At 32.2% G+C, this 16996-nt stretch overlaps 1 protein-coding gene across 1 annotated transcript in view; it reads left to right on the top strand.

The window, feature by feature from the left end:
• The window catches only part of LOC148626576 (A disintegrin and metalloproteinase with thrombospondin motifs 4-like), an 86845-nt gene that overhangs the window by 53310 nt on the left and 16539 nt on the right, over positions 1–16996 (top strand). Inside the window, 16 exon segments of the mRNA XM_088570652.1 lie at positions 2616–2679; positions 3734–3794; positions 4411–4672; positions 5261–5405; positions 6033–6208; positions 6643–6729; positions 7058–7155; positions 7861–7986; positions 8409–8525; positions 9251–9348; positions 9930–10009; positions 10805–10915; positions 11531–11688; positions 12896–12956; positions 13554–13689; positions 14844–15022. Of these exon segments, the coding sequence (XP_088426778.1) occupies positions 2616–2679; positions 3734–3794; positions 4411–4672; positions 5261–5405; positions 6033–6208; positions 6643–6729; positions 7058–7155; positions 7861–7986; positions 8409–8525; positions 9251–9348; positions 9930–10009; positions 10805–10915; positions 11531–11688; positions 12896–12956; positions 13554–13689; positions 14844–15022 (1959 nt within the window).

Raw genomic sequence — 16996 nt, 5'->3', positions numbered from 1 at the left:
TGCATTAAAAATGAATATCAAACTAAAAATATTATTCTATGATTTTGGAGTGATGCTGACTTGTATTTTTTAATATTTTTTTTTCGATATGATTGGCAATTATTATTGAAGTTGACAACTATTTACCTGCCGTTTTTATTTGAAGTGATACATTTTTAATGTTCCCTTCATTTGCCTTGATTAAATTTTGTGGCATTTCAAAATTATATATATTTACAAGTACAATTGTTTTTTTAACATTTTTTTCCATAATTATAACTTGTTCGGTAAATGTCAAATTCGTGCAATTTTGTCTAATCTCTTAGCCCGCTGACAAACACAACATTTTCGAAAGTGTTATCACCAAAGATATCGTGCATCAATCAATTCCTGAAAGTATTCATTTTAGTTTTTGAGTGGCCGTCAAATTGACAAATGTTGAAATTTTCTGATTTAAATTGGTTTTAAAGGTCAGTATATAAAATGCAATGTTTGAAATGCAAGTCCGTTATGTTGCAGAAATGAAATTATCGTTTGGTTTTATATAACTTTTACTTAACTTCTGCGTTTTAATATTACCAAAGAATACAGATCTTTATTTAAATATTGATATATCAATTCCTTTATCCATAAAATAAAAAGTAGAGTTTAACTTTTTTTCCGACACGTACATTGATGCGTAGTTTAATTATGCGCAAAGCCTTTTTGCAAGTTCTTCAGTAGTTTTACTTTCTACAACTAAAACTGTAACTTGTAAATATTGCTTGTTTTTTTAATTTATTTTTTTTTTGTTTTGTTTAAAATATGTCAAATCTGAAACCTTGAATTTTACCAAAAACTACTCAACCAGATGTTTCTAAAGGTTCTTTATAAGAATTTAAATATAACGAGAATAGGTATGGTGTATATGTCAAAAAGACAACAACCCCGCCGGGATGAAAATGTCAGCCCAAGGCCACCCGTTGGCCCCCAATTAACGACGAGGATCACCTCACACCGCAAGACAGGCTGCAGCTGTCTCTAAAACATCATTATTCACCGATACCGCGAACGAGTTGCCCCTATATACACAAGCATCGAAAAAATAAACTGAAGGTGAAAACGGAACAAGACATACAGAGGCCAGAAATTCCAGACTTGTGACAGGCGTAAATACAGTGTATTTTCGATCTTCGTAAGATTTTAAAAGATGAAAGAAATATCATGTAATAATATGATAATGAAAAATGAAAAGGGGATTCCGAGAGGATTGAGATGCTTTTATGGCGAACTTGGGTTTATGTGTGGTGCAAATGGGAATATGATCCAGTTCTAGAGCTACAAATTCCTAGTTTCAACTATACTTTTTGTGTATAGTAATAATAATGATCTGAAAACGAGATACTACATTTAAATTGATCTTAAGTTCACATGATCTTGAGAAAGCCTTTTAAATAATTGTTATAAAAAACACACACAATAAACGAATATGTATAAAATTATTTTACATCAATATGGAAAAAGATGGTGAAGGCAATTATAAAACAACTGAACTTTGTTATTTGTTCGACCGAATTGACATTATTCCTTTTAAAAAATTGCTCTTTCGACGCATCGTGGTAAACAACCATTTATCATGTTCAGTAAACATGGTATCAAACAAATTGTAAAAAAAAAATATTTGATCACACAGACATATATTTTTTATTCAAAAACCTATTACGAAGATATTTGCTACATTGAATTGCATTTGATTTCTAAAACTTTTATCGAGACGAGAATTATATTTATGCACATCCATGTAACTGCCACTTTTAAAAAGTTTGATGCACTTTATTACAAATATTTCTAAGAATCGGGTTTTCATTTGTAAAATCTAAATTATGAAAATAAAAATGAAATCACCGATTCATTAAGAGTAGTATCCTGTAAAAGAAATTACCATTATGTATTCTTTTCTTGTCTGAAAAGCAAGAAATTTAGTAAAATTATTGACTATCTGTTCGTGATTGATGGTTTGAAGTGGATTAAAAAATATCTGGTCTTTGAATAATAAAAGTGCTGGTACAATTAGTGATTTCACTTCATGTTTGACTCAATGCCTTTTTTTCTACAGACTTGTATGTGATATGCTATTATATGTATAAATAATACCTGGTGAAGATATAGTCATGTAAAAATTGGAAAAAAAATAAATGAGCTAACTGTGCAGTTTAATTGAAACAGTATGACTGAGAGTCAGTCAATCAAGATTTTCAAAAGAACAAAATTGGGTATATTTTTTTTTATAAAAGATTTATAATTTATTCTGAAAGAAAATTGATTCATGTACTTTCTCAAAAACAACTTTAAATTAAAATATACTATTTTCATTAGTAACGCTCAGTTTTGATTATGACGTTAAAAGGGAAATAATTCATCTTTCATTTGAATTTTAATAACTTAAACTATGCGCTACATGAAGGAATTGAGCGACTTGGAATTATGTAATGTTATGACGATAGAATAGAAATACTTTTTTTGTTGAAAAAAAGCATGTCTCTAACATTTTTACATTATTATAAAATCCATTTATTAGTTCAGTGACTTCAACTTCCTTAAACTGACTGTTTATTAACTTTAATTATTTATTGTAATAGTTATGTTATTTTTTACAGGCAATGTCCATTCCTGAGGAAAGTCAACTTGATCAATTTATTAAAGAAAGAAAACTTCGAGAAGGTACATCGTTTCTTTTTTCTCTTGTCTTAGTAATTGTTGTGACATTTAATAAAAACACTTTTCTTTATGATTAAGAAGTTTAAGATAAGTAAGTTTTCAGTCTTAGTTCTATACCTATTTTGTTTTTCTTTTGACAATGTATGGTCCTTAGAGTTGCTGCAGTATATTTTTGTTATCAAACACAATGAAAAGTATCCATCGCCGATACCACCATACTACCACTTGGACTGTTGTGAAATTTGGACACAAAAATAATACTTATAGTATCTCTATAGTTCTAAGCTTTTTAAATAACGGACTGGAGGTGATGCATTCCTGTCCAACGTTATAAATTCAGAGTTGCATGCCACATAACTAATCAAAATTGTTTTTATTGTATCTTTTTTGTTTAAGATATAATGATTCTCTTTCGGTAGTAAGTGGTTTAAATTATTCCTCTTATCCAGATCGTAAAATTAAAATTTTCATTATGCGAGCTTTAGCGAGCATGATAAAATCTTAACTTTACCACAGAGTTGAGAACTACTTTTAATAAAAAAAAAAGGCTGATGAGAATTGGTTTCTCCCACTGTAGAAAACTTGGAAATGTAAAATGGAGGAAAAACTCGAGAATTTAGCCACCGTCCGCTGGTTAAATAATCACATGCATTTTTAATCATTTGCTTAGAATGGCAGAAAAAAGTTTTCCATAGAGTGTACATGAAATTGTCACTTTGCAAGAGTAATCATTCTTGATTTGGTCGTTTAAATGGAAGATATATATATATATATATGGGTTTTTTTTTCGAATATGTATACAGAAGAACAATATTTTCATATGTGGCATATGCGGTTATTGAATGATTGACTGTTTTTTTTATATTTTTTGCACCTTGTAACAGTTCTGTCATTGGCAGTTTCAGAATTTTATATGAACTTGAACTGATAATGCTAGTTGTGAACTTATTTATTAACTTGTCAAAGTGTCAACTATCTTCTCCACGACAAGTAGCTTTTTTATATAAAATATATAAATATTAAAAAATGTAGACAAGTTATTTATTTTCTCTTTCAGCTGGGTTTACACACTTTGAGCTGACAACAATAGAACATCATAGAGATGAAGATATGCAAAGGTAAACTCGATTCGTTTATAAAGATGACGACATACAAAGGTTAACTCGATTGTTCAACTTCTATGTAGCTGATATGATTGAAACCAGATAACTTAAACTACTGCTAATACCATTGTTTCTTTTTTTAACACGTGTGAAGTTCTAGATTTAACGAAGCTATTCGTATAGAGTAACCAAGGGAACCAAGGTTATAGCGGTAATCAAAGAGTAATCAAGGGAACCAAGGTTATCGCGGTAATCAAAAGAATGTAATCCAGGGACAAAGACCAGACATGGAAAACAGACAAACACAACAAAGAACATAAAGTAACTAAAATCATACATACAAAGTAACAAAAGTAAATGAGCAACGATGCCAATCTGAACAAAGGCATCGGGGATATTAATCTGTTGAACCTAGCAATCATCTATACATGTATTTCTTTCATTCATTTATACTTGTTAGTGCCATACTGTCAAAATTTAAAGGTACTCAAACTTAAAAAGAGTAGTAGATTTTATTTTTATTTACATGCAAACCATTTTTCTCTGTCATATCTATCAAATTATGTGCATTTTATTCGCATTACTGTTAGAAGTATTTGTAGCTCTAATAAATCAACAACTTTAATTTCAGCCTTGACGCAGCGTCGATTCACCGACGTCGAAGGTCAGTTGTTAATAATGACGATTTCTATCATGTTAAAATACCGGCCTTTGGAGAATTGTATGAAATGAAGCTGTCTCACTCAAAGTCTGTACTGCACCCATCGGCAACTATAGTAACAATAAATGGCGAAACTGAGACTCCGTTTGAAGGGCAACATCCTGATTGTTATCTCACAGGGGATGTTCATTCTCACGATGGGATTGTTTCTGCATCATTTTGCTATGAATTGGTAAGAAAACATTTTAATTTCTGGTAGAACGTATTCCTGACCGGGCAATGTCTCCGTCCAAGACTTCAAACTATTTTGTATTTTTATACTACTTTGTCTACCAAGTTTATAAGAACAATGATCTGATATATTTGAAAGACATGATTGATATACATTTGAACGAATCTACAGGAATCTAAAATATTAAAAGAAATAATTCATCTGCTATTTTTTATCAAGGTTCAAACATAAACAAATGACAGACCTGTAATAATAATATGTTATACACATTCAGTTCAATCTTGGTCACTTGAAAGTTTCAGATTCAGTTGGCATTTGATAAATTGCGTTGTCATTTCTTATTTTAACAAGGATAAATCTTGGCGTTTTTTTGACATTTTTTTTTTGTTTTCACATGACATTAATTACATCTTGTTTGTTATTTCTTCATTTCAAATTCACATGATCGGCACGAAGTTGACTTTTGGTTCCAAATTTTCCATTGTCTTTACCAGTTCTTTATGGTATTTTCAAAACAATTGTATGTATGTATGTATAAATTCATGTATGTATGTATTTATATTACAAAATGTATGTATATAATTGTAGAATGGGATGATAGGTACCCCAACGCATGAGCTCCATTTCGAAGTATTACCACAACACATCAGAAAAAGATCAACAGGAAGACACAGTGCTGTTATTTCTCGAAAGACGAGAGAAAGTCTACTTGAACCATTAATGCTAGATAATGGTAGTTTAATTTAATATCCGACAAAAAGATATTCGTGTTTTATACACATGTTGATCAATAAGAGAATTCAAAATATGCCTGTTACGATGTCTTTATACTAGTTATTGAATGAAGAAACAAATGCTCTGAAAAAAATGAAAAAGGGGCTACGATTTTTTAAATTTGTCAATTAACCAAAGAAAATTCAAGCGAACAAAAAAATCAATTCAATTCAAAATGACATCAGGATATTAACACGAATCTCGGATGAATTCCTGAGAACGAATTGTTTTAAGTAATTACTACTGAAAACTTTTGGTAAGGTCCTAAGGTTCTGCATACCTTGCCGGGAAATAAGGATGTATATTACTTAGGGAGGTCGACTTTAGGGAGGGGACATAACTCTTGAAATCAGTGATATATTTGTGTTTTATTCAATTTTACCAAAGCCCATCAAGCTTTTCTATGAAACAGAATAAAATCAGTTCAAGTTGCTTTGAAGTTTACATGAGATTGATGTAAAATGCTGAATACAAACGTTCCATTGATTTGTATGAGTTGTGTCCCTTACCCTAGGTCTACCTCCTTAAATGTCTCTGTGATCATTATTTCGAACATCTGAGGACAAATATTTGTAAACATTTGTAGATTATATAATTGTTGAAGAAACAGACATCAAGGAAAACAGACAAAAGAGAGCCGTGCCGTCCACAGATTTTGAAATAGAAATGGCTGTATACTGTGATTCTGACTTCCTGACATATGATCTCACGACCACTGACCCTGTAAAAAGAGTAGATAATATGTTGGTTAAGTATAATGGAGTAAGTATAGTATCTGAATGGGATAAACTCCCCAATGAATGAGATATGGGGGAAAATGGGAATTGGGCATGGGGCACAGGAGATTTTGATTCGGGACTTACTAAAAATATATTGATGTTTTTTTTCTTTTACTTTAAGTACATGTACTGGTATAAATCATAAAATTACGTAAACAATAATAAGGAAATAATTTCGTTACATTCATAATCATTTGTTTAGTACATATATATGTCTATGTTGAATATGGTCAGGATCAACACAACATGCTAACGAAACCAAAATTATGTGAAAGTATAGTTTTTCCAAATTATGATTTTTACATATACAAGCTCAAAATTCGCAAGATAAGTTCTTGAAACTATTTTCTCAAGATAAGGTTTACAAATTGAGATTTCTTAATATTAGGTTTAAAAGCTGAATATACCTCTTTACAGGTGCAGTTCGAGTGGGCACGATCAGATCAACTTAACTACAATGTCACAATATCAATAAAATATATGGCTTTTTTTGACACGAATCCAGTAAGTAAAAATGAAATAAAGCAAAAAATCAAATGCAACTTTAACGGTAACGTAACCCTCAGCGAAATGGTTCATTAAATAATGTCCATAATCCACAGTAATTTATCTATAGATTTTTACATGACAAAGTGCTTGGTGTATAACATAGAAGATAAAGTCATACATATCCTGTTTACACAAAATGTCAAAGGACACATTTCTCATAGACACCCACACTTTTTTCAAAATACCGTTCACTGGTATTACTGATGATTATTTAACCATTGTTTCATGTATAAATAAAGTTCAAGCTATATGTTTAAATTATCCTACCTTGACATTTTTCTAGCTATGGTACAACACTTCGTCTTCTCTAGGTGTACCTCTGTCAAACATATGTTTAGGAACAACAGCCACAAAATTTGATCATATACATATGCATACAGGGTAAGTGAACTGTATGTAAATCAGGGGCGGATTAAGTGGGAGGGTGGTCTTTCCCTAGAAAGAAGAGGCGGACGTGCTCCTCCCTAGTAAGCATGGGCGTGCTCTGCTCCTTTCATGGAAAGCATTGGAGCGTGAACCCTTCATATAAAGTATAGGTAGGCGTGCTGCCTCCCATAAAAACGTGGCGTGTTCCCTCTCATGAGAGCTTGAGATGTGTTCCCCGTCTAAATACTTCAATAAAAACATAAGCGGGCGCGCACGAACTCTAGAAAGCATGTATCATTCATTAAAAGCGTAGCGGGCGTGCACCCGATCTATATACATGATTTGAAAGAATAGAATAATTTAACAATGATATAGCTTTGCTTTTCAATTTTACATCGCCATAGTAATACTGGTATTTGGATTGTATTAATCGTAGGTCAAATTCATATTTTCTATTAGTTATTTAGTTGACATGAACAATGCATACAATTGATTCCTTTAAGTATTTTTTTCTCAAACACCGAACTGATAAACAATTTAAATCCGTTTTATGGAGTGCATTTTAAGCGTCTGGTACTTTTGATTTTCATAAGTACCGTTAGTTGATTACAGGTACATATCGTTATTATTTTCTGACTGAACTTTATATCACATTGCTTACAGCAAATTGCTATCAATAATTATGTGTACTGAATTTCATGATTTTTGTCTTAAATATAGAGTTCCAAGCCCTGCCCTAGGGGGACTTGCCTGGCAAAATAATGTGTGTAATCCTACATACAGATGTGGGGTCTCGGCTGATGGTGTCACTACATACGTAACGACTGCTCACGAACTAGGACACAAGTAAGATTGCTGTTTTTATTTTAAATAAAAAGGGAAGGTAGAGTTCAATTGTAAAATTAGTTTCCAGAATCTTTACGAGTACCCTTCTTCAGCCGTGTCTAGATAAATCAGTAGGATGGATATACTTTGGAATGTATGTTAACAAATCATATCAAGGTTTAACTTGAAGCTGTTTTCTCCATAGGTCTCTGCAACATGCCAATAAGAAATGCATATTTAATGATTCGTTGTGAAAAAAAAAAGCTAAGCATAAGTGTCCCGCTGCCACGTGTTTTGTCTACTCGTAACGTTTATTTAAACGTCTTCTAATTTTTCTCCCATATTTTCATTCGACAATGTACAGTGTAAAATTGAATGACTGTTAAGAATATGATAGTATAAAAATATACATTTTTATCTTAATAAACTTTTCATTTTCACAGTATGGGGATGTACCACGACTCAGACAAGGGGTGCGTCGCCCCAAATGTCGGAGTAATGGGAGGGGCTGGAGTTGGATGGAGTACATGTAGTAGAGATGACATGAATACCAGATTACAGTAAGTAGAATTTTGTTGACATGACATCTAGGAGTATTTGCAAATAGGTTATTATTACATGCCTTGTTTTCCAATTTTTTGTTAAGTGTTCTTTGTTAATTACATCATATGATCATCACTTTCGAAATTAGTATGATGTGGTACATATCCCCCATTGTCCCCCATTTTTTGCTAGTATTTTGTTGAACTTAACTAAAGCCCTATTTGTACACAAACATTTTGTCATGTTATTACTATTAGATTTTTGGTAACCTGGTAACCCCATTTTCGATACGATATTTACTACTATTATAAATAGACACATAATTGAAATTTTGATATATATATATATGGAAATTTCGTTTTGATTGTTAGTATTGTAAAAGAAATTTCTCAAAGCCAAGAATTAGGTTTTCATAGAGTAATTAGTCAGTGTTTCAACTTTTGAAAGAACTTTGGATTGCTCTTTTAATTTTATTTAAGGAAGTACATGTAAACATATGATAAACGCCATTCCTCTTAGAATTCAGTTTGTATCATTTCCAGTGATGTGTAAGATTTATTCCCCTAGACTCCACTATTTATTTTTAATTTTAATTTAGTTTTCTGTTTTCACTTACTCCTCGATGTTAACATATATAAAAACTAAGACCGTTTCTTTAGATTTAAATAAATCCTTGTCTCTAACGTCTAGCAGTTGCTACTTTGGCTTACACGACATTGTAAATCCTTTATTTATGTTGTAGGACTGGAAGCGCTGATTGCTTGTGGACTGATGATATTCCGAATAATGAAGTCAGTCCGGCACCACTACAGGGTCTTGTATTAGATCCTGGAATACCCGGTTCGTTCTTAACTTATTATCAATCCAATGTCTAATTTTGATTTGATCCTCAATCTTAAACAGACCTGATCTTATTGAAGAAAATACAACATTTCTAACATTTAAGCCGGTGTTCTAAAAAGCACATTGATTTTCAAACACTATGTGGTGGTTTTATTGATGCGAGAGGTTAAAAGTCAAATCAAGCATCGAGATGATCTAAAATGTGAAATACAGCAAAACAAAGAGTAAAGCCTCAAAGTTTTAATGGTGTTCTTGAGCGTTTATACACGTAACTGTTTAAGCTGAGATGGAATTGATTTATTTTTAGAAATCCGTTGGGTGATCACTTTTCAGGTTATGCTTGTAGACTGGAGAGCGTCTGCAACTTTTGTCGGATTTTCTTTAAAAAATGCACTAAGGTTTTTTGTTTAAATGAAAAATATATCGGGTTTGGTTTTTGCAGACTAACCTCGAAGATTAGGCGCTTGAGAATGTGTTCTTGTTCATCTTTTCAACATAATATTTACATATTACATATAGTGCATTTCTTATATTGTTAATACATGGATTAAAAGTATGATAATAATTATTACTTGTAGGACAGAAGTATTCTGCCGATGAACTTTGTGAATTTAAGTACGGAACTGGTTGGAGGTACCGAGAATTTCCTCATGTTGTTGTGAGTTATTTTATTCTTTTAATGATAGGTATGACCATTTATGTATTATACATAGTCTGTTTTCACAAATTGGAAAGTGTTTTAATATATATATATATGAAAATTAATGTTTTGATCCATACAAGTTACTTTATTCGGAATATTATGCTTTTACAAAAAAAAAAAAATACTAACATAAAAATTCGATGTATGTGAAAAATAAAAGTTTGAATCATCGACAACATAATAGTATAAGTAACAAATCTCCCTAGCCAACACTCCATTCCCTCAATATCCGAAAGTTTGCCCCCTAAAAACTTTCAAAGGATCTTTTCTGAATATTTAAAGAGTGTTTTTTTTGTAAATTTCTTAATGGAGTTGTAAGGGTCAGATAGTTAGAAAATGTCCACGACAGAAGGAATCAACCATATTGATTGTTATGATTAAATGTTTCATTTAGGTTCAAGAGAACATCCCCAATCAATTTCTAAAATAAAAGTTTACATTATTGATAAGAACTCATAATCTTAAATTTATAGCTCAAAACATTAAAACAAAAACATGAGTATGTACAATGAAACCTGTCTTAACAATCAAACCACGAACAATAAAAAAACCCTGCCTAAACTGAACCCTGGAAAATCCGACACCAACCACTTTTAAATGTTCGTAATGTAAGTTTAAATCATTGAAAAAAAAATGTCTGTTTAAACTTAACCGTCCAATTTTTTAGTCCAAAAGTTGTTCGGTCTGAAAAGGTTTCATTGTTTATAAATGATAACATAATAACAAAAAAAAATTCTTTATATTTATCAGCCTACTTCATGTAATATCTACAGCTGTGTAGATACGAATCGAGGACCATTGTATGGTAGAATGAACAAGGAGACCAGCTCAATTAACGGTCTCTACTGTGCTGACAATATGGTAAGGTTCAGCCGAACTGATCAACTTTAGGCAAAAGTAATAATGAATGACAAACAGGAAAGTCCATATAACAAATTGTGATAAGAAGGCAAAAACAGTCAGAAACAATCGGAATTGTCTTGACTTGGAACAGACATTTCCAATGGAAATGTTATGTTAAACCAGTTAAATAGTGCACTTTATATTTCGCTTCCATTAAGGCCAATTGTTTTTAGTATATTTTAATACACATAAGCGACATATCTGCAACCATACTAAATTGGTAAAAATCAGATTTATTTATGATGTTTAAAAAAATCCATCGTCTAAAGTTTTTTTGTAATAAATATATTTGTTTTAATTCAATCTGAATATCGATAATGTAAATTGTTTCAGGCAGCGGTATTTCTGTCATTTATTTTCATTGACGGGTGTTTTTTAGCATTTGCAGCTTAAAAGTTTGCTTTGCATTTGTCTCTAATTATTTCTTTAGTAAGCCGTATATTTCTTTTGCTGGAACCCATGTTTTAAACAGAATATATCAAATCTGTATTTGGCAATATACGATTCTTTAGAATGTTTGCTAAAAGAACAAACAGATATTAAGATTTTCATACATGAATCATGTGTTTTCAGATATGTTTTGATGGGTCTTGTCAAGGTTTTTCAGCAGCTCAAATTACTGATCCTCTTATAAGACCTGGTAATTGGTCTGAGTGGTCAGAATGGACTGGGTGTAGCCGGACGTGTGGACGGGGAATCAACTATCGACGTCGAAAATGCAACAATCCGAGGTTAGAAGAATTATTTTTTTATTTGAAATTACGCATAAAACAGTAGTTGTTTTGGTACATAAAATAACATCAGAGACTGCACAAAACAATTTTAATAACATTGAACTGAAGTCAATATGACAATTCTTTGAAACATTATGTTTATCATATAAATAATCCTCCTTCAACCATCTGGTGTTCACTTCATAATGCACAACATAACGTTGCTGTGGGATTCCCGAACAGAAATGCTATGTACTGATTTTTTTCTGTTCATCTTACAAAATATTCATCGTAAACAGGAATAGGAAGTCTTGTAAATGTTGGCTAGAAAATACCGAAGCGTGATCAATCGTAGAATTCAAAAACGTCGAAATTCTAAAACATAACCTGATACTACAGACACTGTGAAGTCAGCCTCATATCTTGACCTACACTTAGAAATCGATGGTAAAGGAAAACTATTGACCAAACTTTACGACAAACGTGATGACTTTTCATTCAGAATTGTTAACTTTCCTTCCATCTGTGGCAACATCCCTTCGGCTCCTGCGTGTGGAGTGTTCATATCACAACTCATACGTTATGCCAGAGCTTGCCGAAACTACGCAGACTTCTTTTATCCCGCTAGAACAAATAGGCTTCTGGGACAGGGTTATGTTGCTACAAGATTGAAGTCATCACTACAGAAATTTTATGGTCGTCATCATGAACTCGTGGATCGTTATGGTGTATCCATCAGCACCATGAAAACTGATGTATTCAACGGATCATAGTTTTCCTTTCCTCGTTTGTCTACCCCGGACTTGACTTTTTATGAGCAACTCGGCGGGTGTTTCTAGAAAAGCAGAGGACGCTTACCCTACCGGTGCACCTTGTCCATGCTCCCAGTTTTTAATGGAATTCGAGTTGCTCATTTGCTTTTGTTACTTTGTATGTATGATTTTAGTTGCTTTATGTTCTTTGTTGTGAATGTCTGTCTTCCATGTCTGGTCTTTGTCCCTGGATTACATTCTTTTGATTGCCGCTATAACCTTGGTTCCCTTGATTACTCTCTTGAACTCAGAAAACAAAGACGATCTACAGACATAATGTAGTGAACCAAATAAAATAAATAATATGTAAAACTAAAGATAAACAAGACGCCATACAAAAAAAATAAAAGCGCTGACAAGATGAATTCCAACAAAGAAGCTGGTTATAAGACATTTGTTTTTTCTTTCTTCAGCCCAATAAACACTGCAGATTGTGATGGCAATGAATTTGATGCAATAGCTTGTAACACTACGGTAGGTTTCTTTTATTGTCATGTAGTGTGCTTTTTAAACTACTACCATTGCAATCAGAATGTCCCTTCCATTTTCTTAATCGATGTTAGGTGTGTTATTTCATTATGCCTTTTTATTTGAACAGACTTGGAGTCCTTGAATCAGCGCTTAGTTTTCGTTTTGAGTAGTAATTTTGGCAAAACATTTATTCGCGAAGCCCTTCAATTGATCTGAGAGAAAACATGTCAGTGAAAGTTTTGATAGGTAAAATTTTTCACAAACATTGTTTTTTTTTTAAATGTAATTCAAACAGCAAAAAAATACTGGTGATCCATGGAAAAGTCATGGTTTGAAAAAATGGAATTTTCTCACAACTTAGACATCCATAGTAAAATAATCTAATCCTTATCTATAAAATCTCTCATTCAATGTAATGTTTATTGCATATGTTTATTCTATCCTGGACTTAGACGTAATCACAAACGTTTAGTGCATTCAAAAATACTCGAAATGTACAAGTTAACTTCAAAGTGTTGCACTCTAATTGACATTAAAAGAGGGAGTCAATTTTGAGTAATACAAGAAAGTCACAGCTTAGAAAAATATTATTTCTCACAGCCATGCACAGGGGACAGTGGTATAACATCTACCCTCATCAATCAAAGAGCGAGTGAAACTTGTCAGAGGTTGATTGATAACGGAGTCATCAATGGAACAATGTTTTCGGCAGTTGGATCAATTTATTCATCATTAAGTAAGTAGTATTACCTAAAAGAACATTCTCTGTTCAGAGTAAATCAATTGTGATATACAGTGAAACCTGGGGAAATCGAATTCTACAAAATCAAAAACCTACCTACACAAATCACTATTCAAAAGTACTAGTATTTTTTTGGTGTTTACAAATGTATATCTGTTTAAACAAAAGGAGAATGGATATGGTGAATATGTCAAAATGACAACCCGCTGTGATGACAAATGACAGCTCAAGGCCATCCACTGGTCTTCACTGAACGACGAAGGAACCTTCACAACATTCTGATCCTCTTTGAATTTTGTTTAACCTTCGTAAACCAATTAACGATGTTTAAACCAAACCATAAGTCCAAAGCGGGTTCAGTTTTGCAGGATTCACTGTATTCCAACATTATCTACTAAAATGAACTGGAATATATATAATTCCTGTATAAATTTATAGCATAGTTCACCAGGTAGTATTAGCTCGGCTCAGTGGTTTCTTAATACAAAACATGACATGCCAATCATATAGGTCTGAAAAATTCCCAACGATGTTAGAACTGTCAAATTTGCGATGCAAATTTTTTGTCGTTCCCTTCGCGGGACTCGAACCGCTGTGACATCTATGGCAACACCGCCTGCACAAAGTCCAGCGCCTTAGACCATTTGGCCAGTTAGGCTATATAAAATATAGCTTTCGCTTGCCGGGTCATTCCTCCTCGTAGGATTAATCTAAGGCTGTAACTTTTTTTTTTTTTTTTTTCTTTTTTTGGGGGGGGGGGTTGCATCGCAAATTTGACAATGGTGGAACAATAAAAAAGCAAACATTGATGGGTCAGTGTGCTTGTTTTTGATTTATAAACGTTTGAAAGTTGGGCGAGAAAAAGAATATTACTGTGTAACTGGTTTTATCTATTTAAAGACGAATTCTTTTTCTTCTTCTCAAACAACATTTTAAGATCTGTTTAATGAAATTATGAAAAGCAAAAGTAGTTTTCACTGGGCAAAAATATGTGCGCTAAAAAAATGCTAAGAAAAACAAGAGGTGTCCCAAAATCTGACAAAAATGGCTGAACATAGAAGAATGGGGCGATGGGAAATGGAAACAGTAAAAAAGTGTACGTTATAGACGAGCTGTACTCTTAATAAGGACAGTTGTTATTCTTACAGATTGGGGAGATTGTGAAGTCGAATGCGCACCTAATGCCGGATACACAGCACCTTCACTACATCGATATGGGTTAATAGAAGATGGTACCCCATGTTCTGGTTCTCTGTCTACTTCAGATGCTAATCTATATCCTAGACGACCGGGATATTACTACGCATGCATGGAAGGATATTGCGAGGTATATATTATAATGATTTAAAATTTACCTTATGTTAGAAATATATGATCACTATGTGTTGTTGACTGAAAATGCATACAATGGCTTTCGAAAATACTGTTTTGTTTTGAAAAAAAATGAGACATTTTATGTTTGTTATTCTCAGCAAAACTGACATACATATTACTTCTGTCACTGATAAACTTTTTGAATGAAAAGAAATGTACTAATTACTTAAAATTTTACTATCTGGTCAAATATCTTATAAATATATTGTTGTGTAGTTCGTTCGTTTATATCGTATTTGAACTATGTAAAATGTTACATCTATTGTTATTTTATCATAGCTATGTTAAAATGTGACTTATGACTTTTCCTTTTTCTTTTAATATAGACGGTAAATTCACACTTTCTCAGTTTCCCATTTTTATTGTTTGATATTTAAGGAGGTAGACCTAGGATAAGCGAAACAACTCTTGAAATCAGTGATATGTTTGTATCATATTCAATTTCACCAATGCCTATCAAGCTTTCATTTGAAACAAAATGAAATCAATCCAAGTTACTTTGATGCTTACATGAGATTGATGTAAAATGCTGAATACAAACGTTTCAGTGATGTTTAAGAGATGTACCTTTATCCTAGGTCTACCTCCTTAATAGTATGATTCCGCCTAAAAGCATGCAGACGAAGTTTGACCAGTCTTTTGTTTCCTCAAACCCAGGAGCCTGGATGTTAAAAGCCACCATTGTATATTTATGTTATGTTCTTTTCTTGTAAATAATTAAATACTGGTCTTTATAAAAATCAGGCAGAAGGTGATTCATGTATGTCAAACACCCACCGAATTCAGTTTTATTTCTTGTCCAGAAACAGTTTCTGATCACATATCCAGCCTTAGTTTTTCATTTGGTTGTTTCCCTTTTTGGATAAAAATAGATTGTACATTAAATTGGCACTTTGTAAGAGTTATCGTTCTTGATTTATAGTGGTAGACAAATGTATGATTTTCTAAAAAGTGCAGATCTGAATGCAGAAGTGATTACTCTTATGTGAGAGTATAGCATAAATAGACTGAAAAGGCATAGTTTGTTTGGTAGGGTTTTCTACTCCATGAATCACCTTACCATTGGCTGTGTCTGGTACTTAAATATTAACGGATAGCAGTTTTGTCAAGTGTTTCTTTTGAAATAAATTTTGAAATTTCAAATGTGAAATGAATTCTGTATTTTTACCTTCTCCCGACAACTTTTATTTGACATCACTTAGGATTTGGAATTCAGTAGTAATTTGAAAAAAAAGCTTAATAATGGGTCAAATGGATGAATGTTAATTTTTTTCTCTAAGTCTGCATGTTTCTTAGGCTGAATGGTACTGACTGCTGTGTTGAATGAATGCTGTTTATTCACCTTTTACCATTTTGAATCTTAGGCCATAGTTATTCTTTTTGTTTTAATTTTAAGTTTGACGAAACTTCCACCTCTGGTGTTTACCAAATGAATAGGTTGATTTTGATTTTTCCCCGACCTGTTGTTTTTTTATGTAAAATAATAATATAATATATTATAGTTCATAACTGCATGATATAATAAAAGATTATTATTTTATTAATATAAACTGTTGTTACACATTGCTTTTTCCATTCGAATCTCGTCAAGAACAAAACAAATAGATTTAGTTACACTAGGAGTTTATCTCGTAATACATTTTAAATCTTAACCAGGGTTGGTACGGATTACAAGTCAACAGCTTTTAAGTCTATCCGTCATCCTTCCTACAAGTTTTGTCAAAAGGTGTAGAACTAAAAAAACATAACTATGGCCTTAACTTCTCTTACTAACTTCAAATCGATGTTGATTGATGATCAACTGGATGATTGTTTTTCCTTTTTATATACTTTAATTACGATTAAATGTTCATTTAATGTTTAGATTTCTTGATTGTTTCCATTATACAAACTCAATTACAATAAAGTTTTGATATTGATTGAAACA

The sequence above is a fragment of the Perna viridis genome, chromosome 2 (genome assembly GCF_037379345.1).
Source record: "Perna viridis isolate PV_CMFRI_1.1 ecotype Kerala chromosome 2, ASM3737934v1, whole genome shotgun sequence".
NCBI classification, from domain to species: domain Eukaryota; kingdom Metazoa; phylum Mollusca; class Bivalvia; order Mytilida; family Mytilidae; genus Perna; species Perna viridis.
The sequence above is the reverse complement of the archived record's forward strand: the minus strand, read 5'-3'. Positions and strand labels throughout refer to the sequence as shown.